This window comes from Desarmillaria tabescens, assembly GCF_030435595.1.
Source record: "Desarmillaria tabescens strain CCBAS 213 chromosome Unknown EV420scaffold_1, whole genome shotgun sequence".
In the NCBI taxonomy this organism is placed as follows: domain Eukaryota; kingdom Fungi; phylum Basidiomycota; class Agaricomycetes; order Agaricales; family Physalacriaceae; genus Desarmillaria; species Desarmillaria tabescens.
The window spans coordinates 1,622,327-1,642,688 of NW_026848300.1; the positions used below are offsets into that span (position 1 = coordinate 1,622,327).

Here is a 20,362-nt window from a genome sequence, read left to right on the forward strand (position 1 = left end):
TAGAGTGAGAGCTGGATGACGTCCTCAGGCTACGGCTGCTATGAGTTGAGAATATGGAAGAAGGCTGACGGCAGAGACACGAACAGAAAGACGGGTACGACACGCAAGCTGTGGAAAAGGAACGTCAGCACGGAAAAGTCGAGAAAAAGTTGTTGTATGCACCTACCAAGAAGAGAATAAGTAAGTCGAGGTTAAATCCTTTGTTACTGGGCCCAAATCCTTCGTAAAACACGGAAATTTGGGGGTAGAGCTGAGGGACGACGATGAGGTCGCTGGTTAAAAGGAGGCGAAAGGAGGGAGGAAAAAAGTTGGACTTGTCAAAGAGCTGGAATTAGTAGAGGCTTATTTGGTGTTTACGTATTCAACTCTTCACGAACGTGTCTCGGCATCCGCGCCGAGTGGCGTCTTGCCTTGCCTTTGATGGCCTATCAACTCATCCGCAGGTTAAACGCTGTGCTTGCTTCCCCTTGGCTGCACTCAAAACATACGCAAAACAAAACAAAACACGTTTCCGGTGCTTCCCTCTGCTTCTTCTCAGATTGTTCCTTTCATCCCAGAACCACTATTATTAGCGAATACCCTACGGTCCGGTACCACCTCTCGGGTTATCGGCAGAATATCGCTGGACAATTCAAAGTCGTTGCGAGCTCCGAAAAAAAAAATGAATTCTCACATAACTTGAACCTTGCCGAATTTCCCGACGAATCCGTTGAATGAATGTTCACAAAGACAAGCGCCTACTTTAATCAATCAGATTGTCAGAAGGAATGAGTCATCTCATCTTCAGTGATGCTTGCGACTCCTAGCCTACTACGCCCATGAAATATCTACTGTACCCACTGTCGGGCGCCACCGCCCGGTAAAAACCGAGCGACGATTCCAGGCGATAGGAAACAGGTATTTAGCAATCCAGAAACTAGCCAAAAAATGCCGACATCTGTTCGCAAAGATGCGTTACCTCAAACACGATCATAACGGAGAACAGATGCAGGCAAATGAAGCTAGAGCTTGCGTTCAACGTCTGTACGCGTGTCAAGGGCTCCACGTCCTGATCAAGTGCCTAGTAAATGGTGTCAGGACCACCCAAAGTTCAAAAATGTATAAATCACTTGTACGCAAAGGCTGAAATCCACATGTGTCCTTTCGGAGAAACGTACGGCGATGGTCTCGTTCAAGGGTCTTGACGCTTGAGTCATCGCTAAGCGGACCGGAATGCAATGGACCCTGCAAGATCCTTAACAACAATATTAATTGCAAGTCTATTCCACAGTCTATAGTTGAGTACTGGGCTCAACAGCGTTCTAAAACACTCTATTCATTCCAGCTGCTGCACGTCAAATTCCTGTCAACGCATAGTGAAAATTTCACTCACGCGACCAGTAACATGCACACGACACCAACGAACATCGCCGCGAACTGGCAGAAGACTCGGTTAATAGGGACGCGCATTGATGGCAAGTCTTTCTCTCACCTCTCTCACTGCCTGGGCGCCGCTTTTGCTTTCTGCGAGGAGCCTATTTGATAATAAGAACTGTCTTTACGCGTAAGGATAACGAAGGGCTCACGTTGGCAATACAGCAACAGCGCCAATATACAGGAAACCTCCTGCAACAAAGGGAATGACCTAAGTAGGGTCGAATTCAGTCGAGGCACCTCGGTCATGCTCGGGCAACCTAACCAAATCTGCGATCATCAGGGTAGTCCCCAGAAGCCCTGTCGCGTTCTGTCTCGCACCTGCCCCGAGATCGAGTTTGAAGCTCGCCGAGTCGGTACTAGACGTCGCGTTGTGAACCGCAATCCCGATGAAAGTACTATTTCGTACAGAGATGCCGATCAGGACCTGAATTTGTAGTAAAGCTTGGAGCTGACACATACCCAACCTATCGTCCAAGGACACGAGTAATTAACATGAGTCGGCGTGCGTTCATAGTGCGATATGATTGGGGAGGTGGAGGTATTTGCCACGAACGTGAATGAGCATCAGAAGGGAGGAAAAGCGGCGATCTACGCACAAAAGCCCCAACAGCGGTCAAAAATTGAGACTGCATTGCTTGCTTCTTGGTAAACCCGCTTCGAATCAGAATTGAATAATCAGCTATTTCGTGGGGAATTTCATGCGCAAAGCATGCGAGAGTCGTGGTGGCCCCAATGAGGGGCGACGCGTAGAAAGATGCCGCCATACTGCAGCATTAATGTTGGTAGGTCAGAAAGCAAACGAATTCTCCGAAACCAATCAAACGTACGCCAAACCATCTGTGCTGTACATTGTTTATTACAAGGCCAAGCAATTGAATAGTTGATAGCCACTTACATGTTGTGAACAAAGTCCCCAAAAAGATTGAGGTAAGCTGACAATTTGGAGGGCCCTGTAGCAGCGTGAGATGGACCTGGCGAACTTTCCTTAGCTTCAGCGGAAGCAGATGTGGGTGCTCTCGATTTCAAATTATTTGACCCCGACGACATCGAAACGGCTGAAGCGCGCGCACTGGAATCGTCAGAAGGTTGGACATGCGAGTGCGAGTGTGAATGTCCAGAATCGTCTTCCCCTCCTAACACACGCAACGTCTTTTCCATAAAGAAGAACGCAGCAAAACCAGAGAAGATTCCGAGACTATTCGAGTTATGCATCGACGTAAACGAAAGGAATGGCAAAGCGCACCCTATTAAAATGTTGCGCTTTTCTTCCACCATTACAAAATGCACACCAGGATCCTGGTGTTCGCCCATGAACGAATGTGGAACGAGGTGCAAGAATACATCAGAAAGAAGGCCCCCGGTCTGTATTGACATAAGACAGACTTTCGTTCGACGCACATTCGTCAGTACTCACGGCAAACGCTGTCATCGTGTTGAGGGTGTTTCCATTTATACGTGCCGGTATGAACGCGAGAATGAAGTTTGGTACGCTGGTCCAATCTTTGAGTCTTCCATTGACGGCCACGCAGTTGCAGGACGTACGAACTGATATAGAAAGTTCCCAAGACCGAATTCCACGCTGGGCCGAAGGGAAACAGCCAAGCGAAGATTTTCCGCATGATGGGAGACTCTTGGGCCTCCGCAGCAATCTTGATGGCACTCAGCTGCTGGACAGAGGCACAGTGGTGGATGCTGTCGACCTAATCACAGTGAAGCCGACGCGTCTTGGATGAAATGTAACACAGGAGCTCACTGTAATTATGGTATCATTCGCTATCGCAGCAGCATTGTCCTTAATTTCGAGCGCATAAAGGCTGGCGACGACAAGCAGAACAACGGCGAAGAGCAGGGATCGTTGAGCCATGGTGGAGATGGAGAAACGAGTTCGCCGGCTCCGATGATCGTTATGACTGTTGACAATCATCGGTCACGTACAACTATGGCTGCCCATGGTCGTTTCTTGATTTTCTACCACCATGTACCCTACAGAGGACGAACAGGCTATCATAGAGGCAGCAGAGAAGCTGATGATCGACACGATGGCCCGGTATGACCCATCGCACGACGCTTATCACGGTCAGGAATCCCGAGTCCTAGTCCTGGGGCATCCTTTTCTCACATTTTTCCCAGTACAAAGGGTCAGAAAGACTGCGTTGGCGATAGCCAATACTTTGCCTGTCAAACCTGATCTACTGGTGGTCGAATTAGGTGCCTTGCACCAACAATAGGACGTTAATCACCGCTGACAACAAGGTTGCCAGGCGCTCTTCTTCACGACGTCCTGGACAAGAAATATGTCTCGGCAGAACTGGCTGCTGATCCATACACTTTCTTTCTGCCATTCTTCGAAACGCACAAATCCAACATCGATCTGATCTCGGACGGTCGAGCGCGTCTTATCACTCAAGTAATCAACAACGTATCCTGGAGCACTGAGAAAAAGAGAAGACAAACGGGAGAATGGTCTCGATGGCATGAAGAATGTACCGAATTGCATTGTGTTCAGGATGCCGATAGACTGGACGCCATTGGAGCATTTGGTGAGCTCATCCCGCTATGCTGGTATCAGTGACTCGTCTCCATTCTGATCCCCTTGCCGCAAAGGCGTAATGCGATGTGCTGCGTACAATGCTTCAGTGAACAGGTGCAGTTTCATACTCTGATACGCTTTCATTCATTCACTGACATGACATTACGGCTTTATAGACCTATACATACGCCTCCACACGATCCAGCGCTTGCCGATTCCGCAATTCAACACTTCTATGACAAGCTAATACACATACAAGAGCGACTGAAAACAGAACCGGGAAGGTTGATGGGTCAAAAGAGGCATAAATTGGTGGGTATCCATTCTCCTGGGTTGTCACCCTTCCTTCTTAAAACATGTATTAGCTCTTGGACTTCCTTGCCTCAGTAGAAGACGAGTACGCATGTAATCTATTATGATAGTTTCTGCACATCAAAACACGCGCCAGCATATATATTACTGGTAACTGTTTGAACTCTTCGCACATCTGTGATAAATTATAATACAGCGCCAAGGTGATACATATACGACAGCGATCCTACACCTAAAAATCAATCAAAAGCTGACATATCCATGTCATAGAAGAAGTGCTGAATTGTCCGCCTTTAGCGCTGGTCGTATTCAAAGAGAGTGGATCCACAGCTCACCTTATATATGCTCATCACCTTAACTACCCACGCCTCCAAGTGATATATCTTTTTGCTGCCTATGCGCATCCGAACTTCCTGTAACAAGCATCAAGCACAGGAATGTAAAGTGCCATTGCAGACTCACGTATATAGCGGCCCAATGCATAATGTCAGCTTTGATAGCTTCATCGACTCGGTCTACAACGCGTTCTGCAATAGTCTGAAGGAGATACGTTAGGAAGGGACATGCCTTCACTGTCTGTACATACCTTGAGAATGACGGTGGGAGGAATACAATGACTCAATAGCTCATACAGCTTCTGTCTGACCTCCATCACACGTGCAGGCGACTGCTCGCTGATAATCATGTCTGCGACTTTATGACAATAAGTTTCCCAATCCGGTTTCGCAATAGCCAACGGTCCTGAAAGGTCAGGCCTAAAACACTGATAAATCATGGATTCCACGGAATAACAAAGTATACGCACGACTGCATTTTCAGTGCTTCCAAAACAAGGATAGCCTTCCTCAAATTCCCCCCAGAATCATCGATTATTTTGTCGCCTGCTTCTGGTGGCAAGTCGAAGCCAGCGCGTTTTGATACATATTGCATAACGGTTTGCATCTATGATGAAGGCTAAGCAGTGGAGTCGAAGTAGACCATATCGCTAAGCAAACCTCTTCTTGACTTGGGGCTGCGACACGCATAAGAAGGCATCTGCTTTTAATAGGCGCAATGAGACGACTCGTGCTATTGGCGCAAAGAATTATGCGCATATTCGACATGTATTTTTCCATCGTCCGACGCAGAGCCGCCTGAGCATCGCGTGACAAAGAATCAGCCTCGTTGATAATGACCACTGATATCAAGCACGTGAGAAAGTGGACCAATGATAGCGTAAAAAAAAACACCTCACCTTTGAATCTCTGTTTGGCGTTTAGATCGACCTGCTGTGTCTGTGCAATTTCCTTTAGCAAATCTTGAATGACCACTCTGTCGTAGGTCCCCGCTTCACTGCACAATAATTCTTCCGGTAAAATATATCCTTGCCCAAGACGACGGAGCATACCTCGGCGTTATTTCGATGTGGAAGTTGCTTTGAACGAGGTTCACTTCGACTTTTCGTCTCGAAGGCGTTAGGAACACACGTTGGTCAATTTTGAGCTATTATAAAGAAGGTATGAGTACATAAATTGGATGAAATGGCACAGCACAGACCTTCTCTACTCCAGGTCCAAACAACTGCCTCAACGTACAGGTTATACGCGTCTTCTTCCCAGCACCAGATGGACCGTAGAATAACATGTGAGGAAAGTCTCCAGAGGAAGCCTAAACAATGTTTGAATAATCATTAGGAAGTTCTGCATTGAGGGCATGCGTACGAGGGCCTTTAGGCGGGTCGAGAGTCCTTGGTGATAGTGGAGGTCATCGAGGGCCCTAGGGCGGTACTTGGTGGCGAGTTAGGCAAAGGTTGAGAACTTAGAATAATTTAATTACTTGGTCGACCCAGAGCGACATAATGGACGGCTAGACAGAAACAGAGAACTTGACGATGGTAGAGTGGTGGAAGAGTTGGCAGGTGTGACAAGAAACGCGTGATGTCACGCGTCAAAACTAAAAACAAGGATAAACTTTGACGACGCGCTCGCCGCTCAGTGCGTGTTGTCATTACGAAGTACAGCTGAGTTCTGCCTAATACCTAAGTTAAGGGATCTGTAGCGCTAAATGCCTTTAATCCCTAACTCTCCTCCGATAATCAATGCTGCTTTCTCTCCGATGACTAACGCGGTGTTGTAAGTGTTCGCGCCGACGTTGGATGGCGCAATGCTCATATCCACGACCTTAAGGTTCTCCACACCATAGACGTTGAGATGCGAGTCGACGACCCCGCGTTCGCTGCGCCGCTTCATTGCACAAGTTCCAAGCTGTGTCATTATCAGACTTTCTCCTCTTGTTCAGTGTAATATATCTCACCGAATGCCAAGCGGTTTTAACTTGCGTTATTAGTACAGGTTAGCCCCGGTGGATATTTAGTACAAGATAATGAGGCTACTAACCATTCAGACGGTGGTATTCATCAATCGCAAAGTCATCTTCTGCCGTATAGTTGATATCCGGGGCCGACACGGCAATTGGACTTTGAGCTTGGAGTTCGAGAGCCGCTTCGTTTCCCTTGGGGAATTTAGGATGTGCTGGTACACAACAGCCGCGATAAGCATCCATGCGTCGAGCAAGTTCCCTTCCGTGCTTATACGCCCATCTCAGAACAACCAAGTCGGCGGGACTTGAGCAAAGGACTGGATCAGACGAGATCTACTTTTCTAGATGAGAGAAACGTACTCGTCGAGGAAGCCAGTCTCAAAGTCAAGAGGGGCGTACGGATTAAGGCCAGCTTGAATGTGTACTCGGCCCAAAGACGCAGGATATTCCTTTCCGTATATATCGTTAGAAGGGGAATAGACATTACGGTAACTTGCCTACCGTGTAGTATCCGATAGAGAAAAACTTGCGCCCAGGCTGCCGAGGGGGATCTGTGATACAGTAACTTATAACACGTAAGCTTTACATTCTTGTTTGACGTCTTCCACATACACGGAAGCTGGACCAATCCACATGACAGGTTTATCCGGTGCGTTCAAGAAGAAATCGTTCCATCGTTTGGCGAAGGTAGGCCCAAGAACCTTCAAATCCTTTTCGGTAGGTCTGATCTTAATCCCAGCGTCAATACCGCTATGCCAAACGAATGATTCAGCAGATAGGTCAGGAACGGAAAGTGAACATTCCAACTTGGATGCCATCAACCCGGTCCCATCTTTACGCCATTGCTCAGCGTGAACTAAAGCTCAGTGCTCGTCAAAGAGAGTCAGGATGGGTCATCGAGGGCACATACACGCGATAGCTGTTGGGTCGCCGTGGAAGATATCATCGAGGGTATCGGAACTCTCGTCAGCGTAGTAGGGGACGAAAACAAGATTATGGTCTGAAACAATAAATCAGCTGTCAGTTTGGACATTACTGTTAATATACCATTGTAGTTCTCCCCCACTCCTGGCAGTTCAACCAGTTGAGGTATATCATTCCTTTGCAAAACCTCGGAGGCTCCAATGCCTGATCTGTTTTACATGAATTAGATGGCAACAAAAAAAGGGGTTTCAATTTGAAAACGGTACCTTTCTAGAATTGACGGTGAGCCAAAGGCTCCCGCTGAAAGAACTACCAGACGCGACGCGAAGGCTTGCCGAACATCGGGCATTTCAGCGGCGGTATTATCAACTTCGTCCGCATACTCCACACCAACGGCGCGCTTATTGCTAAGGATTCCAATCTTAGTGGTGAAGCAATTCTCATGGTATATCAAACCTTACTCAAATATGACGCGGATAACCCTTCTCTTATCTAGCACCTGCAGGTTACTATTGTGTTCTTGATTATAGATATAATGGTGGGCGGTATCAGATCGTCTTCCAGATGCCGAACCGATATACCTGAGAAAATCTTCAGTGGTGGATGCAATTCGTATCGAGAAGCCCTCACTTCCGCCATGGCTATTTGACTATCAGTGAGACGTAAAAGATATGAGAACAGTGTCACATACGCCATACTCATTGCACGACTTGAAATCATTTGGATCCTCAGTGAAATCACGATCTTTATCGTATTTAGCTGCAATAGCAAGATATTGTTGTCCGAAAACTCCCACAGGGTTTTCGGATGAGACGCTGATAGGTCCACTCGTGCCATGGGTGTTACCGGTACCACATTGATAGTTCTCTGCCTGAGAATAGCTTGGTGTCAAAACTGCGGCGAAAACCTCAAATGGAGCCATCCTTACTCTGCTTGCCAAGGGAATCAAGTCATCTGAGCCCCATCCAGGATTCCCAATATTCTCCCAATCATCGTAATCCGATGCAGATGCTCTTGTATACATAACGACTGACGCACGTATCAATACCAACGGTATTTTAAGAATAGGCCGGAAAACATACAGTTGACACCCGACCCACCCCCAACACATTTAGCCGAAGGGACAATGGGCGATCGACCAGCGATAGACTCGCTGGGCTTTCCAACATGGAAAGTAAACGTTTCTTTCGCGAGGGCCAAGTTGCGAAAGTACCGAGCAGGCTGAATATGATCTTGAGCATCCCGAATGTGAGGCCCTGCCTCGAGGACCTTGACATGACGAGGTGAGTCATGTCACAAAGTACAACAATGCGTAAGGGTCACCAGTATCTTGAGCGACGGATCGGCGGCGGCGAGACGTCTGTCAATGAGCCAAGCAGGAAGGGATTACCATGGATAAGATTATAGCAACCAAATGGAGGACTCGCCCTGCAGCTACACATCCACCAGTACCGCCTATTATTATTAGATTATGAGCCACTCCGAATCCACTGGAGAGTACCTCCAGCTACACATGCCGGGATGATGCTCACCTCCAGCAAAGATTATGTCGTATCGTTCGTGATCACCACCTTCTAAGGTCATTTCGCAGTGATGGTGGGGGTTAGCGGAGTCACACTGACTCTATATACCCTCTTTAACTGAACCATAACCTAGTACGAGTGGTCACTGGGTAGAAGAACGTTTGTAGCCTATTTTCTGCTGACCGGACAGCTGACCAGCCGGGAAGGCAAAGGTTACGTGAATACCCATTGTAGCAGATCCGCATGAAGCGGTAGAGGAGCTAACCTGCCAGCACGAAGACATGGTGAACGTTATCCAAAAATTCTGCAGCCAAGCCTTATTACAAATAATTCAGGCGCCCGCGGAATTTTGAAAGCCTGGTTGCAATGGTTTGTAACATTACCGTTACGGTCCGGCTATCAATGGTCCCGACCGTCTCGTCGACTAGTTTTTTCCGTTTTTTTCAATTCCGCTATGCGCCTGGGCGCTCGGGATGTCGAAAGTATACTTCTCGTCTTCGAGCGGCGAAGTGGAAGAAAACAAGACAATATCAACTTGCCAATCATAAATGTCAAAAATAAACGGACCCGACGTTTCTACGACGCTTTGCCCGAGTTTGGTCCCGGTGCGCCAATTTTCCTGTTCGAATCTGCCGTTCCTTGAATAGCCCTAGCAGTGGAATTGTAAGCTATGGAAGCGGACACATACATCTCCGAAGGCTTGAAATATGTCCTGTGGCGAAGAAGCTCGACATTATCCGTCCAGTTTTAATTGACTCTAACGCCACCATGATTCGCACCATCGTAACCGACAGCCTTCAACTGTCTACGCACGCCCGTCCAGCTAACGGCGATGAGGAGCTTCAAATTTTTTTGAAGAATGAAGAATGTACGGAGTGCTTCCGATCGTTGATGTGACATAACTCTGCAGATCATTTGTATCGCACCGTATTGGAGACTGCCCATGGAGCTTTACCGGATGCAACAACGTCAGGAGTATGTTAGCATCGCCTTGGCCAGCCGGCATCAGCGGTAGTCGATTCTGTTGACCCCCCTTTGGCTAAGTCGAATCTCAATACTACATGTGCGCCAGTCAGCAGCTCTTCTGAGCCCTCCACCTTAATCGATGGGTGGCGCTGCCGAATCAATATGACACGAACAGGTTGCGATGTAAGACACCTTGGCATGACCGAAAACATGGTTGCAACGTTGGTCCAACTTGACGCTGCAAAGCTACTCCGGATCAGACATTATTTATGTCCAGATGGATCGGACTAACGCCTTTCGATTGAGACGTTAAGTGCTTAGATGCGATTTTCATTTCACTTTCCTTTCTCAGGGCCCCAGAAAAGATATAAATGTGGCCTGGGCTATCTACCCGGTAGACCCATTCCCCATCCCTTTTCCCCCCCTCCCAACTCACTGCCTCGTCCGATATGGAACCACAAACTTTTGTTCAGCCCTCGACAATGTCCTCGCTGACAGAGTGGTCCTACCGGCATATCAGCGACGTATTCGAGGCACCCACCCTCGAAGAGTCGCTGCGCGCGATCTCAAATACATTTGCACCCAACGTCGAAGCTACTCTTAATGGGTCGAGGCTGGGGTACGAGGGAATTATCCAACTTGTCACCGCAATGCGTGGAGGATCCAAGAAGGGCCTGCAAGTCCACTGGAAACAGGCACTAGATGTACCGAGAGAGCCAACTAATCGTGTTCGTCGTCGGTTTTCCCTTGCTTAAACCGAAATGACTTGGTTCTGACTTCATTTGCCCCACAGAATGGCTGCTTCGGTGGCGCCTATGTTATAAGCGGAATACAAAAATCCCAACCGGGGACATCTCGCCTTTCAGAATTCGAAAGGCATAAAACGGTGACCGTCATGTAAGTGATAAGCTATTTATTCAGACGTGTATATAAAACTGACCTTGATACCCAGAATCGAATCCCAATCGTCGGATCCATATGTGGATAGTCGGCGCATTGTCAACCTGGTCTTTGTCGCTACAGACCGGCCAGTTGACCGGGCTTGCCTATAGCATTAAAGCAGGCATACTGCACCATTAGTACTACCGTACATAATACCTTAATCATCTTAATCAGTCGTAGAATATGAACCCGCTATAGTTTCCACCACATAGACCCTAAACGTTGTCCATGCAATGAAAATAACACCATTTGGCTAGGATAGAGACTCGGATCCGGGCACACAAGAGCACAGCCAATATCGAGTGACTCAATCTACACCATACCGTAACGAGATAGACACCATGCACAGTACGAGAAATTGATCTAACCTCCGGTAGTTAAATTGTCTGCCTGCCCTGATTGGTTGTGGCGGCGATATTAGATTCATGATGATGTATGTACCTCGAGGCCCAGGGGATCAGGATCATCGGAGCGGGACGTCGTCAAATGAAGTCTAGGCAGATTACGTGGACCAAGCAATAGCAGAGAACGACGAGGTTCGAGAATTTCATTGACAATTGTTATGATACCACAAACCCGCGAAAACAGCGCGAGAAAGTTACATCATGACTCTTGCTGCAAAGAGAAAAGCGAACTATTGCGATCGCCTGCACTCAGTGGGTACCAATTCTGTGTGATGGTAGATATGAAACCTGCCCCAGGAATGGGGACGTTCTTTTCGCGACTGAAGGATAAGGCGAATAATGGTCAATTAAATGAATGACTGATGAACGAAGGCCCTTACAGTTCACGGACTGACACGAGTAAATGCATCAATGACATGCGTTCATAACAGTCGCGTGAACATACCTCGGATAAAAAAGTTGGCAAAGATAGCGAAGAAAAGGAGAGCGCTGATGACAAGGGGCCCAATGATTGCGTCTGAAACGAAAATCATGAACAGAAATGGATGACTACGACATTCCAGGACTAACCGAAATGCCCCGGATCTCTTCTCCGAATCATGGTAATCCGGTGCTGATACAACAGATAGGCGTAGACCTTCATGTGATAAGCCAAAACGGTTCCGATGCAGTCTAACATCACTTACTAGGACCCCGGCACTGATTAGAGCGTAGGCATAAGCAAAATTGCGCGCTATGTCATCTTGGGAAGCATTGAAGAGGGCCAGGGCCAGTGTTCCAATTAATATCGATAGGTTCAACCAAGACACCCAGGCTGAGATGAACGTTATTAGCGCGGTGCTAGTCGAGATAGTGACAATGACTTGCTCCTCTCGTTCGCGAACCAGACCTTCCCTTCCACCCTGACCGGGGTCGCAATCTTCTTAGGTACTCGGACCATCGGGGGCAGCGAGTTGATAGCATGATAGTCTCTAATGGTCGGTCGCTGTCCATCTTCGTCATTTTCTGTCTCTGGAATGGCATCTGCACGAGTGTATCGCTGAGGTCGCTGAGCGTTGGGTAAGGTCGCCAGGGCCGATGCAGAAAAAGGCGATAGCATGTCTGTCATTACATGCCACGACCGTCGAACAAGGGATTCCGGACGTTCGACATTGAGAGGATTCTTGGGTGGCCGTGGATTTGGTGTGCTCATAATTACCAACGGCGTCGAATGAAACGTTTGTCGGGTCCGGACTTCGGCAACGGGGATCCGAAATTGCGCAAATTGATCACGTGAATATGATGTCATAGGAACTTTCTGGTATGTTCCCTAATGTTCGTTACTTTGCTAGTAGGCCCAAGTCTCTAATAAATTCAGACATCCTTCCTACTTCCAACTGTAATACTTCAACCTAACGTTTACCATGGGTGTCGACTACTACAAACTTTTGGGCGTTGACAGGAATGCCGACGAGAACGAAATCAAGAAGGCCTACAAGAAGATGGTATGTCGTATCATTTCTTTCCCTCCTTTTCCGCCTTGACTAACAAAACCATCCTTTAGGCTCTGAAATGGCATCCGGATCGTAATGGTGGCTCCGAAGAGGCATCAAAAAAATTTAAACAGGTTAAGTCTCGCTCCTTGTCGTGTGACGGATTCCAGCTCACCTTATCTTTCTTTTTATTATTTGCAGATCTCTGAAGCCTTCGAAGTCTTGAGTGACAAAAACAAACGGGCTATATACGACCAGTTCGGTGAAGAGGGCCTCAAGGGTGGAGGTTCGCAAGGGGCTGGTCCCGGAGGTTTCAACTTCAGTGGATTCCCCGGGGCTCAGTCATTCTCGTTCACAAGCGGACCTGGCGGTGGTTTTAGCTCGAGTAGTGGCGGATCTGGTTTCGCACCGAGTGACCCCAATAAGATATTTGAGTAAGTCTACAATCTTCCAACTTTGATTTCGTGATGCTAATATCCTTCTAGGCAAATATTCGGTGGTGGTGGTGGTATCTTCAACCTCGGCGGCATGTCGGGCCGCAGTTCCACGGGTGGTATGGGTGGTATGCCAGGCGGCATGGGTGGTATGCCAGGCATGGGAGGTACCCGAAGACGGACACGGGGCTTCGACGAGGATGACGATATGACTGGCTCGTTCAACTTCTCCAGTGGAATGCCAAACATGCCCCGGACGCAAGCACGTTCATCGACGTCATCTGCACCCTCAGAAATAACTCGCCCTCTTCGCGTCTCCCTCAAAGAGCTCTATTCCGGCACGGTCAAGCATCTCAAGGTTGGACGGCGACTGCTTAACGGGTCGACAGAAGAAAAGGTGTATGACATCCAAATACATCCAGGCTGGAAGAGTGGTACAAAGGTCCGCTTCGCTCGTGCCGGTAATGAGCAGCCGAATGGCGAGCCACAGGATCTCGTGTTCGTCGTCGAGGAGAAGCCAGACGAGGTATTTTCCCGAGAAGGCAATGACCTCGTGAGACGAGTACCTATTTCGCTCCTAGATGCTTTGACCGGCGAGGGCGGAAAGAAGGTCGTGGAGTTACTTGATGGAAGGAAGCTTCAAGTATCTGTGCCAGGGGGGATCGTCAAACCAGGGCAAGAAACGACGTTACCCGGCGAGGGAATGCCGATTCGGAAGGACGGCAGTGTAAAGAGCAAAGGCGATTTGATTGTCAAGTGGGATGTTCAATTCCCTGACAGATTAACACCAACACAGCAGGAGGGACTGAAGAGAGTCCTCACGTAGATTGCATCTATCATGGTCTTGCACGAACTCTGACGAACACCATTGTATTTATTGTTCTATACCTCATTTTGTATTATCAATACATCGGCGCTGGATCTCGTTTGCATATCTTCGCTCGTATACGTATATAAGGATAATACGCGATCTGAATAAATTATGCGGACTATCATTCGGTTTCGAAGGAATCAGCTAACCAATTAACGACTTTCGACGTCAGTTCCCCCGTCTTTTTGGGTGAGGCTACGAAGAAAAAATCATAGAAGGGATCTACGTGAACACCTCCTTTCTGGACGTATAACTGGCTGCGACCAGCATATTGCTTGAACTTTTTCTCGTAGAAAGTGAGAATAGAATCCCTCAAACACTCAAACTCCCCAACAGAAATAAAGACGTTATCCACCAATTGATCCGTACCCTCGTACCATCCGTCGGGGGTCTTGATGGGCTCCATGTAATTGATTTCGGTCCCGGGTACACCCTCAAGAGCATAATGGCCCCACGCGCGGAGGGTAGCCGCACTGGTGACATCGACGGGGCCGTTTTTGTCATAAGAATTGGGAACGTCATCCCCAGCTAAAGATACCCATGGTGATAAGAAGAAAGCGCCACCGAAGCGAGAACCTGATGGGAGGCTGAATGGTTCAACGGTGGGATGAGGGTGCAGAATGTGCGAGAAGAAGGCTAGAGTAAGGTTCCCTCCCGCCGAGTCGCTTGTAAAGATGAGGTTCTTTGGGGCAACTCCGGAATCGAGTAGGTAGTCTACTGCTGTTCGCATCTCGCGGAGTGGGGTAGGATAACTGGCATCCGGTAAAAGGCCTGGGGGCGTTGATGAATGTGATTAAAGCAATCAGATACACATTCACTTACTGTACAGCAGAACCGCAAGTCCAGCTTCTATGCCCTTCTTCTCTAATTCAAGCTGAATATATCTGAAGAAGGTGAGCCCGGATGGGGGTGCAAACGAAGTGTATCCGCCACCTGGCACCGTAAGTTGGTGAATTTCGTCTTGCAAAGATAGACAAACGTACCATGAAGGTAAAGCACCACGCGGTCCGTTCGCTTTGGACCTACCCATGCGAGTTGTACGCCGCCATCTAGTTCCTCGATGAGAGGCGTTAAACGGGCTTGGTTGATGAACTTGTTGTACACGGTGGCAGAATCTCCCAGTGCATACTGAAGTTGGGCAAAACTCAAAGTGGTGAGCTGGTGAGCCGAACAATCACTGATGACACGAAGCCACGTTTTGTGCTGCAAGTGCTTGACGAAGGGAGACAATAGGAAGTTCCAACAGAGCAGGAAGGCTGCATATGTTAATATCAGAAAAGGACTGCGACGAATCATATGACTGTACATACGCAAGGGTGCCAGAATCTTTGCCATGCTCAGGATATCGCCCCAGGAAACCCGCCCATACTTTGACTTGGTCGTAGCATCGGTCATTGTCACAGTTCCGACGGTGGTGCTAGCTGTCTTTCTTAAATAAATACCGCCACTATCAAGGGCGGCCACTGGGATCCAGGTACGACCCAGGTTAAACAAAGGTGGGGCCGGTTAGACCATCACGAATAACCGACGATGACGAGCATACCAGATATTCCGGGAAAAAGTGAAACAAGTACAGACAAGTAATGAGAATTGTACTACCACCGTAACGTATATAAATAACTTTCGCGATCGACAGTGCCTGGCAGCTTAATTTGATCCCATCCACCACATGCGCGGCTGCTGGAATCCAAGAAACGCCCACATGGCCTTGGGCGACAGAGCTCGAAGATCTCTGAGCTGTAGTTGCCGACCTCTGTTCTCTGCCTCGCTAATCCTGCTCTCCGTCTCCAGCAACAGCTCCTCCATCTGCTTCCTGATATCCAGCACCTCCCTTCTCGCCTCATCGAGTCTGGCTTCAAGAATTTCCAGCACCTGAGTGCGGTCATGGGTCGCCCTGCGGTGCAATTTTTGCGCGTCTTCAATCTGCCTGGACCGGCTGACTTCTTTCTTCCGAGAATCCTCCAACGCAGCTCGCAGTGCTTCTAGCTCCCTAGCCTGCTTCTCTTTCTCCTCCCTTAAACCATCTGCCTGTTGTTCAACTCGGGCGAGGTGGAACTGAGTCACAGAATCCTGGGCGCGCTCTCGCTGAAGGTCTTCTAGCTGACGCCGCAGGTCCCTGATCTCGTCTTCCTGAGCACCCGCCCTACTGTTTGACAGTTCCGCAGCACCTCTAGCTTCTGCGAGAAGCGATTGCAGCTCTTCGATACGACGCTGGTCGTCCGCCGCCTTGGTATTTGCCTCCTTCAGGCGGTCTGATATCATTCCCGTAACTTTCTTCATTTCTCTGTGGCATTGTTCAATACGCGGAGCGAGCTTGCCAGTGCGTCCAATGTCTGTAAAGATATTTGAGCCCTGTGTACGACTCTAATAATCCATTCATATTCATACCGTTCTTTATTGTTCCTATTTGCCGCTTATCGCGCGACTGGGGCTGTTTTTCCGGAGGAGGCATGTCCAGAAGATTATCAAAATCTGGGGTTTCGTGGTTAATCATCATGACTGGGAACGAAAAGGTAGAGGCCATTTTGAAGGAGATCAACGTAGGACTTGGGCGCATTGTGTGGAGGTCCTCCACTTATACAGACCACTCGGCGAACATGCGGTGGAGGGACGTTTTCCAAGTGACATGGTCGATCGAAACCGCTGCACGCACGGTCACCTTTCGAAGTGTCGGTGTCTGAGGCGATAACCAGCTTGCAGTGACAAGAAGAACACAGCTTCCAATTTCAGAAATTCGGCACAACACTGGACCTACAAACAACAAGTACTGACTAGGATATTCGCGAGGTCAGAAATTTAGTGATGTTGAAGTCGGAGAATGAGGAAGGTGTGCGCTCTTAAGGCGAAACTATTACACCTCGCGGCATGTAGTCATGAGTTTTATGTGCCGAGATGAACTTGAGGCTGCATTCACGAGGCGGAACATTCACACAGTATGTATGAAAATCACGAGTCAATCGTGAATAATTAAGATACCAGACGATCGTGCGTACAAGCAGTGCAAACCAATGCGAAATAGTAGGAAGCAGAAAACAGACTCGGCCAGCAAGAGCAGAAATATCAACGAACACGTCCAGAAGCGCAAGTGATTCCCTGTACAATTTACTTATACGATCAGTGCGCATTAACAAAACAAAAGACAGGATTGCTTACAACTTCGTTATAGCCATACGGAGCTAGAAGCAGGCAAGGGGGGAAGCGGGCGTGCAGGAGATCCATTCAGTGGATATGTCGCTGGCACGAACATTCTCTGGGAAGCATAGCGCGGAGGGTCGGTTTGAGACGGTGTCCAGGGAGCCTTGGCAGCAGAAGGAGCGCGCTTCCGTTGAGCAGGTCGGCGTTCCAAGGGTGCAGTCGGGCTGGCTGCGACTCTCTCCGTCCTCTCTTGCTGGAGCTGCTGCGCCACATGTTGCTTTCGGATTGCTATTGCGGCAGCTGCGCGTTCAGCAGCACGGGCCTCTGCTTCTCGACGTATTCTCTCGTCCTTGCGCCTCGCTTCGCGTTCTTTTTCGTGTTGCTTGAGGATTTCTTTCTCAGACGCCTTGGCAATTAGAGAGTCCACATAATAGGTGCCTTGGTGACACTTCAAGCATGTGTACCGGCCTTTGGCAGCCTGCGGTGAATTATAATGACCGCATGCTTTGCATTGGGTGTGAAGGTGTGAGGGGCAGCCTTTTGGGAGCTGGGAAGCAGGGAGGGGTCTCTTTTTGACTGAATGAGAAGTGGCATTAGTGAAAGGGCGTACATGAGGTAAAAGCACGACGTACAAAACATGTTGTGAAATTGAAGGGAGAGGTGGGCAGAGAAAAGTAAAAGAGTGGCGTCAACGAGAGTAGGTGGGTGGTGGAACAAGTGATGGGGGGGATTTGGGAGCCCTCTTATTTATACTTGGAGGACAATGAAGGTGGCAAAGGATGGACAGGGTAGAAAAAGACATAGCCATTTCAGGACGACCCGACTAGAGAACAATGGTCTTTGTTTGAGGTGCTCGCGTCTGAATCCTGATATGAATGCATCTAAAGACTTTTAGTTGATGATGAATACTTAAGTAATGAGTGTGTATCAATGTCAAACGCGACCCTACCATGGTTCTATGCAAATGACGAGACGTGAGTTAACATCGGTACAATGAAGACAACGCACTTCTGGCCATAGCGGCTGTGGTATCACGGTCATAGCACATTGACCTGAGAAGATAAGCACAGCAAGCCCTCGAGACAATGAAGGTATCGTGAGCAAGTATTTCTGAATACACACGTATGGGAAGTAAGAACTTAGGATGATGTGGCAAAACTTGATCAAATAATACCGACAAAAATTTGATGCGAGGCTGAGTTCTAGACATATAAATTATTAGATACGAGCACCAGCCAGTCAACGAGAACGTACTAGTGCGATAAGAACGAACCCGATGCGAAGGAAAGTTTAAGGATCTCAAATAACGACCGAACAGAAAGCATCGCGGCCATAAGATCAACCGTTTGTTAGACGGTTCTAAAAGCATTAGCCTGAGTGGTACGGCTCTGGACCTGTACAATTGTGATTAGGTTCACATAAAATTTTGGACGGTAAGTACTGGTGGGAAAAATATTCCTAGTCACGGTATTGATCTTCCGCATTTGACCCGAGACTAATTTGGAAATCTCGACTTCGACTTGAACTATTCCATGTCAAAAAGAAAGGCCTCAGAACTACACGATGAACCTGAAATATCTCGTGGGACTAAATCGCGACACTTGGAAGATACCAACTCTATCTCATACCCGGATCTCACTCTTTCTCATGCTAAACCACCGACACCGTTCCAGAAGCCCATGCCAATCATTTCATTCTCGTATACGCCATCTCGGACTTTAGAGTTCAATGACTTGGCCCTGCGATACTTTGTTGATCCGCCCATTGGTGCTCAATTGTCTTATGGATATGAGAATTGGATACGACGCCCGGAAGAGAAAGGCCGCATTGACGGCCTCTTGAAAGCCTTTAGCCGGGTGAAGAGCCAGGGGAAAGTCCCCCTGGACGACGTAGCCGTCATTTCGTGGCGCGGGGTAATGACCAGGTAAATCGCGTCGCGTCTCCCCTCCGTTGTATTGTCTTAAATCGTTCTCCAGGATTCTAACGGCTCCTTACGAGGATCGCGATAGCTGGGAATTAAATGTCATGTATATCAATGGCACCATGTATTTCGAAGAGCATATATCCAATCAGAAGCTCAGTGAAAAGTCAGTGGTCTTCTTTATCAGTAATACGACCGTTAACCAGAGTACATCAGGGAAAATATGGAACCCCGACATCGAAAGCAGTCTTATTTTGGCTATGCCTTTGAGTCATACGGAACATCGGCGACCCCTCGTAGGCTTCCCCCGAAACCAGGTTCTAAAGATCCGCCAGGGTGGGGAGGAGTCGTGGATACCAACGTGCAATGGTGTAGCGTCGTGCGGACCAAGCTTGGCAATAGTCGACTCATTATTGGAGGCGAGGTTGATTGCGTTCGAGGTTTTTGTGTCTCCAAGCTTCGCATGCTTGAATTCATCGTCATGCCACAGACAGATACAACGGAACAACCGACTCATTCGTAGAACTCAAGACTTCTTTAGCGATACGCGGTCCCCATGATGAAGCAAAATTCGAAAAGCGAGTCATTTCTTTGCGTATTTCATCTCATCAGCGAGCTGACGGCATGACAGGAAATTACTCAAGTTTTATTTCCAATCATTTCTCCTCGGGGTACCGGTGAGTTACCAAGACGTATTATGGCGTTCAGCTCAAGAACATCGTTTTTCATAATGTCAAGGAGATCGCTGTCGGATTTCGAACACCGTCTGGAGAGGTGATGACCAGGTTTTCGCTCTCAGGCACTTATTAATAATAATGATCCAGGTGACCACTCTTCAGTCCTTCGACACGACAAAAATACCCCGTCTAGTACGAGGAAAGCCAGGTTCCTGGGAACCATCAATATGTTTGAATTGGGGCGAGGAGATATTAACGTTTCTTAAGAAGATTCTCCAAGAAAATGTTGCCGAAAAAGCGTCCGTATGGCGAGTGAAGTTTGTGCCGAAAGAGGGTGTGACGATTATGAAGCTGACTGATAACCTCGTGGACGAGGTTGTGAACGGGGAGGAAAGGGTGGGCTTTCTGCCCAAATGGTATTGGGAGGAAATGCAGACCGTAACGACCGTAGCGCAGTCAAGCTCCGGCTCCGTCGCAGGATGGCAAATATGAATAAAAAGGAGTTTCCAAGGGAAAACCTTTTCGGCTGTACTTCAG

The 20,362-nt window shown here is 48.2% G+C and overlaps 10 protein-coding genes across 10 annotated transcripts; 4 read left to right on the forward strand and 6 right to left on the reverse strand.

Annotated features, from left to right (window-relative positions):
* Positions 1 to 1,222: 1,222 nt before the first annotated feature.
* On the reverse strand, positions 1,223 to 3,496 carry EV420DRAFT_44101 (ZIP-like iron-zinc transporter). Its single transcript, XM_060482138.1, has 14 exons — positions 3,170 to 3,496; positions 2,959 to 3,116; positions 2,831 to 2,906; positions 2,660 to 2,778; positions 2,312 to 2,611; positions 2,244 to 2,258; positions 2,013 to 2,181; positions 1,876 to 1,880; positions 1,679 to 1,811; positions 1,566 to 1,624; positions 1,472 to 1,514; positions 1,373 to 1,416; positions 1,286 to 1,324; positions 1,223 to 1,234 (listed from the first exon to the last, which is right to left on the reverse strand). Exons 1-13 carry the CDS (start codon positions 3,338 to 3,340, stop codon positions 1,312 to 1,314), a joined length of 1,305 nt encoding a protein of 434 aa, XP_060339376.1. The 5' UTR covers positions 3,341 to 3,496; the 3' UTR covers positions 1,223 to 1,234; positions 1,286 to 1,311.
* Positions 2,991 to 4,365, forward strand: EV420DRAFT_1660438 (uncharacterized protein; the record flags this gene model as incomplete). The annotated part of the gene is made up of 6 exons (XM_060478906.1): positions 2,991 to 3,492; positions 3,547 to 3,624; positions 3,678 to 3,956; positions 4,021 to 4,060; positions 4,123 to 4,258; positions 4,312 to 4,365. Exons 1-6 carry the CDS (start codon positions 3,393 to 3,395, stop codon positions 4,363 to 4,365), a joined length of 687 nt encoding a protein of 228 aa, XP_060339377.1. The 5' UTR covers positions 2,991 to 3,392.
* Positions 4,069 to 6,167, reverse strand: EV420DRAFT_43952 (P-loop containing nucleoside triphosphate hydrolase protein). The gene is made up of 11 exons (XM_060482133.1): positions 6,074 to 6,167; positions 5,959 to 6,024; positions 5,795 to 5,905; positions 5,646 to 5,740; positions 5,493 to 5,590; positions 5,254 to 5,435; positions 5,064 to 5,200; positions 4,845 to 5,013; positions 4,721 to 4,795; positions 4,594 to 4,671; positions 4,069 to 4,536 (listed from the first exon to the last, which is right to left on the reverse strand). Exons 1-11 carry the CDS (start codon positions 6,092 to 6,094, stop codon positions 4,498 to 4,500), a joined length of 1,071 nt encoding a protein of 356 aa, XP_060339378.1. The 5' UTR covers positions 6,095 to 6,167; the 3' UTR covers positions 4,069 to 4,497.
* A 1-nt stretch (position 6,168) lies between these two features.
* EV420DRAFT_44892 (GMC oxidoreductase-domain-containing protein) lies at positions 6,169 to 9,243 on the reverse strand. The gene is made up of 19 exons (XM_060482168.1): positions 9,187 to 9,243; positions 9,013 to 9,132; positions 8,908 to 8,935; positions 8,804 to 8,840; positions 8,563 to 8,749; positions 8,409 to 8,509; positions 8,172 to 8,351; positions 8,111 to 8,121; positions 7,942 to 8,061; positions 7,747 to 7,887; positions 7,604 to 7,689; positions 7,467 to 7,556; positions 7,364 to 7,418; positions 7,169 to 7,306; positions 7,058 to 7,121; positions 6,917 to 7,005; positions 6,634 to 6,860; positions 6,551 to 6,570; positions 6,169 to 6,501 (listed from the first exon to the last, which is right to left on the reverse strand). Exons 2-19 carry the CDS (start codon positions 9,062 to 9,064, stop codon positions 6,298 to 6,300), a joined length of 1,830 nt encoding a protein of 609 aa, XP_060339379.1. The 5' UTR covers positions 9,065 to 9,132; positions 9,187 to 9,243; the 3' UTR covers positions 6,169 to 6,297.
* A 940-nt stretch (positions 9,244 to 10,183) lies between these two features.
* On the forward strand, positions 10,184 to 11,247 carry EV420DRAFT_44599 (uncharacterized protein). Its single transcript, XM_060482156.1, has 3 exons — positions 10,184 to 10,697; positions 10,763 to 10,866; positions 10,922 to 11,247. The coding sequence occupies exons 1-3, from the start codon at positions 10,419 to 10,421 to the stop codon at positions 11,019 to 11,021; spliced, it is 483 nt and encodes a 160-aa protein (XP_060339380.1). The 5' UTR covers positions 10,184 to 10,418; the 3' UTR covers positions 11,022 to 11,247.
* Positions 11,248 to 11,426: 179 nt separating this feature from the next.
* Positions 11,427 to 12,507, reverse strand: EV420DRAFT_1660468 (uncharacterized protein; the record flags this gene model as incomplete). The annotated part of the gene is made up of 6 exons (XM_060478907.1): positions 11,427 to 11,635; positions 11,696 to 11,705; positions 11,761 to 11,832; positions 11,886 to 11,952; positions 12,002 to 12,155; positions 12,200 to 12,507. The coding sequence occupies 6 exons, from the start codon at positions 12,505 to 12,507 to the stop codon at positions 11,515 to 11,517; spliced, it is 732 nt and encodes a 243-aa protein (XP_060339381.1). The 3' UTR covers positions 11,427 to 11,514.
* A 211-nt stretch (positions 12,508 to 12,718) lies between these two features.
* Positions 12,719 to 14,047, forward strand: EV420DRAFT_1258784 (DnaJ-domain-containing protein; the record flags this gene model as incomplete). The annotated part of the gene is made up of 4 exons (XM_060466916.1): positions 12,719 to 12,799; positions 12,859 to 12,921; positions 12,989 to 13,221; positions 13,273 to 14,047. The coding sequence occupies 4 exons, from the start codon at positions 12,719 to 12,721 to the stop codon at positions 14,045 to 14,047; spliced, it is 1,152 nt and encodes a 383-aa protein (XP_060339382.1).
* On the reverse strand, positions 13,842 to 15,613 carry EV420DRAFT_45112 (Alpha/Beta hydrolase protein). Its single transcript, XM_060482180.1, has 4 exons — positions 15,403 to 15,613; positions 15,076 to 15,348; positions 14,915 to 15,025; positions 13,842 to 14,863 (listed from the first exon to the last, which is right to left on the reverse strand). The coding sequence occupies exons 1-4, from the start codon at positions 15,485 to 15,487 to the stop codon at positions 14,214 to 14,216; spliced, it is 1,119 nt and encodes a 372-aa protein (XP_060339383.1). The 5' UTR covers positions 15,488 to 15,613; the 3' UTR covers positions 13,842 to 14,213.
* EV420DRAFT_1495529 (uncharacterized protein) lies at positions 15,614 to 16,706 on the reverse strand. Its single transcript, XM_060470847.1, has 2 exons — positions 16,481 to 16,706; positions 15,614 to 16,425 (listed from the first exon to the last, which is right to left on the reverse strand). The coding sequence occupies exons 1-2, from the start codon at positions 16,647 to 16,649 to the stop codon at positions 15,740 to 15,742; spliced, it is 855 nt and encodes a 284-aa protein (XP_060339384.1). The 5' UTR covers positions 16,650 to 16,706; the 3' UTR covers positions 15,614 to 15,739.
* Positions 16,707 to 18,735: 2,029 nt separating this feature from the next.
* EV420DRAFT_45488 (RAI1-domain-containing protein) lies at positions 18,736 to 20,362 on the forward strand. Its single transcript, XM_060482200.1, has 7 exons — positions 18,736 to 19,151; positions 19,204 to 19,314; positions 19,365 to 19,588; positions 19,639 to 19,726; positions 19,780 to 19,825; positions 19,887 to 19,922; positions 19,973 to 20,362. Exons 1-7 carry the CDS (start codon positions 18,760 to 18,762, stop codon positions 20,315 to 20,317), a joined length of 1,242 nt encoding a protein of 413 aa, XP_060339385.1. The 5' UTR covers positions 18,736 to 18,759; the 3' UTR covers positions 20,318 to 20,362.

What these genes read in the sequence shown, in the direction of transcription:
- EV420DRAFT_44101 (XM_060482138.1), bottom strand. Translation starts at nt 3,340, where the DNA reads ATGATTGTCAACAGTCATAACGATCATCGGAGCCGGCGAACTCGTTTC. An exon ending in ACACGATGACAGCGTTTGCC is followed by an intron (nt 2,779 to 2,830) that starts GTGAGTACTGAC and finishes ATGTCAATACAG; the next exon opens with ACCGGGGGCCTTCTTTCTGA. An exon ending in GCGCCCAGGCAGTGAGAGAG is followed by an intron (nt 1,417 to 1,471) that starts GTGAGAGAAAGA and finishes GTCTTCTGCCAG; the next exon opens with TTCGCGGCGATGTTCGTTGG.
- EV420DRAFT_43952 (XM_060482133.1), bottom strand. Translation starts at nt 6,094, where the DNA reads ATGTCGCTCTGGGTCGACCAA. An exon ending in TGTCGCTCTGGGTCGACCAA is followed by an intron (nt 6,025 to 6,073) that starts GTAATTAAATTA and finishes CTCGCCACCAAG; the next exon opens with TACCGCCCTAGGGCCCTCGA. An exon ending in CTCCCACCGTCATTCTCAAG is followed by an intron (nt 4,796 to 4,844) that starts GTATGTACAGAC and finishes TATCTCCTTCAG; the next exon opens with ACTATTGCAGAACGCGTTGT.
- EV420DRAFT_44892 (XM_060482168.1), bottom strand. Translation starts at nt 9,064, where the DNA reads ATGACCTTAGAAGGTGGTGATCACGAACGATACGACATAATCTTTGCT. An exon ending in GGGTGGGTCGGGTGTCAACT is followed by an intron (nt 8,510 to 8,562) that starts GTATGTTTTCCG and finishes TACGTGCGTCAG; the next exon opens with TCGTTATGTATACAAGAGCA. An exon ending in GTTATCCGCGTCATATTTGA is followed by an intron (nt 7,888 to 7,941) that starts GTAAGGTTTGAT and finishes TGGAATCCTTAG; the next exon opens with CAATAAGCGCGCCGTTGGTG.
- EV420DRAFT_44599 (XM_060482156.1), top strand. Translation starts at nt 10,419, where the DNA reads ATGGAACCACAAACTTTTGTTCAGCCCTCGACAATGTCCTCGCTGACA. An exon ending in CGAGAGAGCCAACTAATCGT is followed by an intron (nt 10,698 to 10,762) that starts GTTCGTCGTCGG and finishes TTTGCCCCACAG; the next exon opens with AATGGCTGCTTCGGTGGCGC. An exon ending in CATAAAACGGTGACCGTCAT is followed by an intron (nt 10,867 to 10,921) that starts GTAAGTGATAAG and finishes CTTGATACCCAG; the next exon opens with AATCGAATCCCAATCGTCGG.
- EV420DRAFT_45112 (XM_060482180.1), bottom strand. Translation starts at nt 15,487, where the DNA reads ATGACCGATGCTACGACCAAGTCAAAGTATGGGCGGGTTTCCTGGGGC. An exon ending in CGTGGTGCTTTACCTTCATG is followed by an intron (nt 15,026 to 15,075) that starts GTACGTTTGTCT and finishes TTACGGTGCCAG; the next exon opens with GTGGCGGATACACTTCGTTT. An exon ending in ACTTGCGGTTCTGCTGTACA is followed by an intron (nt 14,864 to 14,914) that starts GTAAGTGAATGT and finishes CAACGCCCCCAG; the next exon opens with GCCTTTTACCGGATGCCAGT.
- EV420DRAFT_1495529 (XM_060470847.1), bottom strand. Translation starts at nt 16,649, where the DNA reads ATGCGCCCAAGTCCTACGTTGATCTCCTTCAAAATGGCCTCTACCTTT. An exon ending in AATAGGAACAATAAAGAACG is followed by an intron (nt 16,426 to 16,480) that starts GTATGAATATGA and finishes ATATCTTTACAG; the next exon opens with ACATTGGACGCACTGGCAAG.
- EV420DRAFT_45488 (XM_060482200.1), top strand. Translation starts at nt 18,760, where the DNA reads ATGTCAAAAAGAAAGGCCTCAGAACTACACGATGAACCTGAAATATCT. An exon ending in CGAGGTTGATTGCGTTCGAG is followed by an intron (nt 19,589 to 19,638) that starts GTTTTTGTGTCT and finishes GTCATGCCACAG; the next exon opens with ACAGATACAACGGAACAACC. An exon ending in CATTTCTCCTCGGGGTACCG is followed by an intron (nt 19,826 to 19,886) that starts GTGAGTTACCAA and finishes CATAATGTCAAG; the next exon opens with GAGATCGCTGTCGGATTTCG.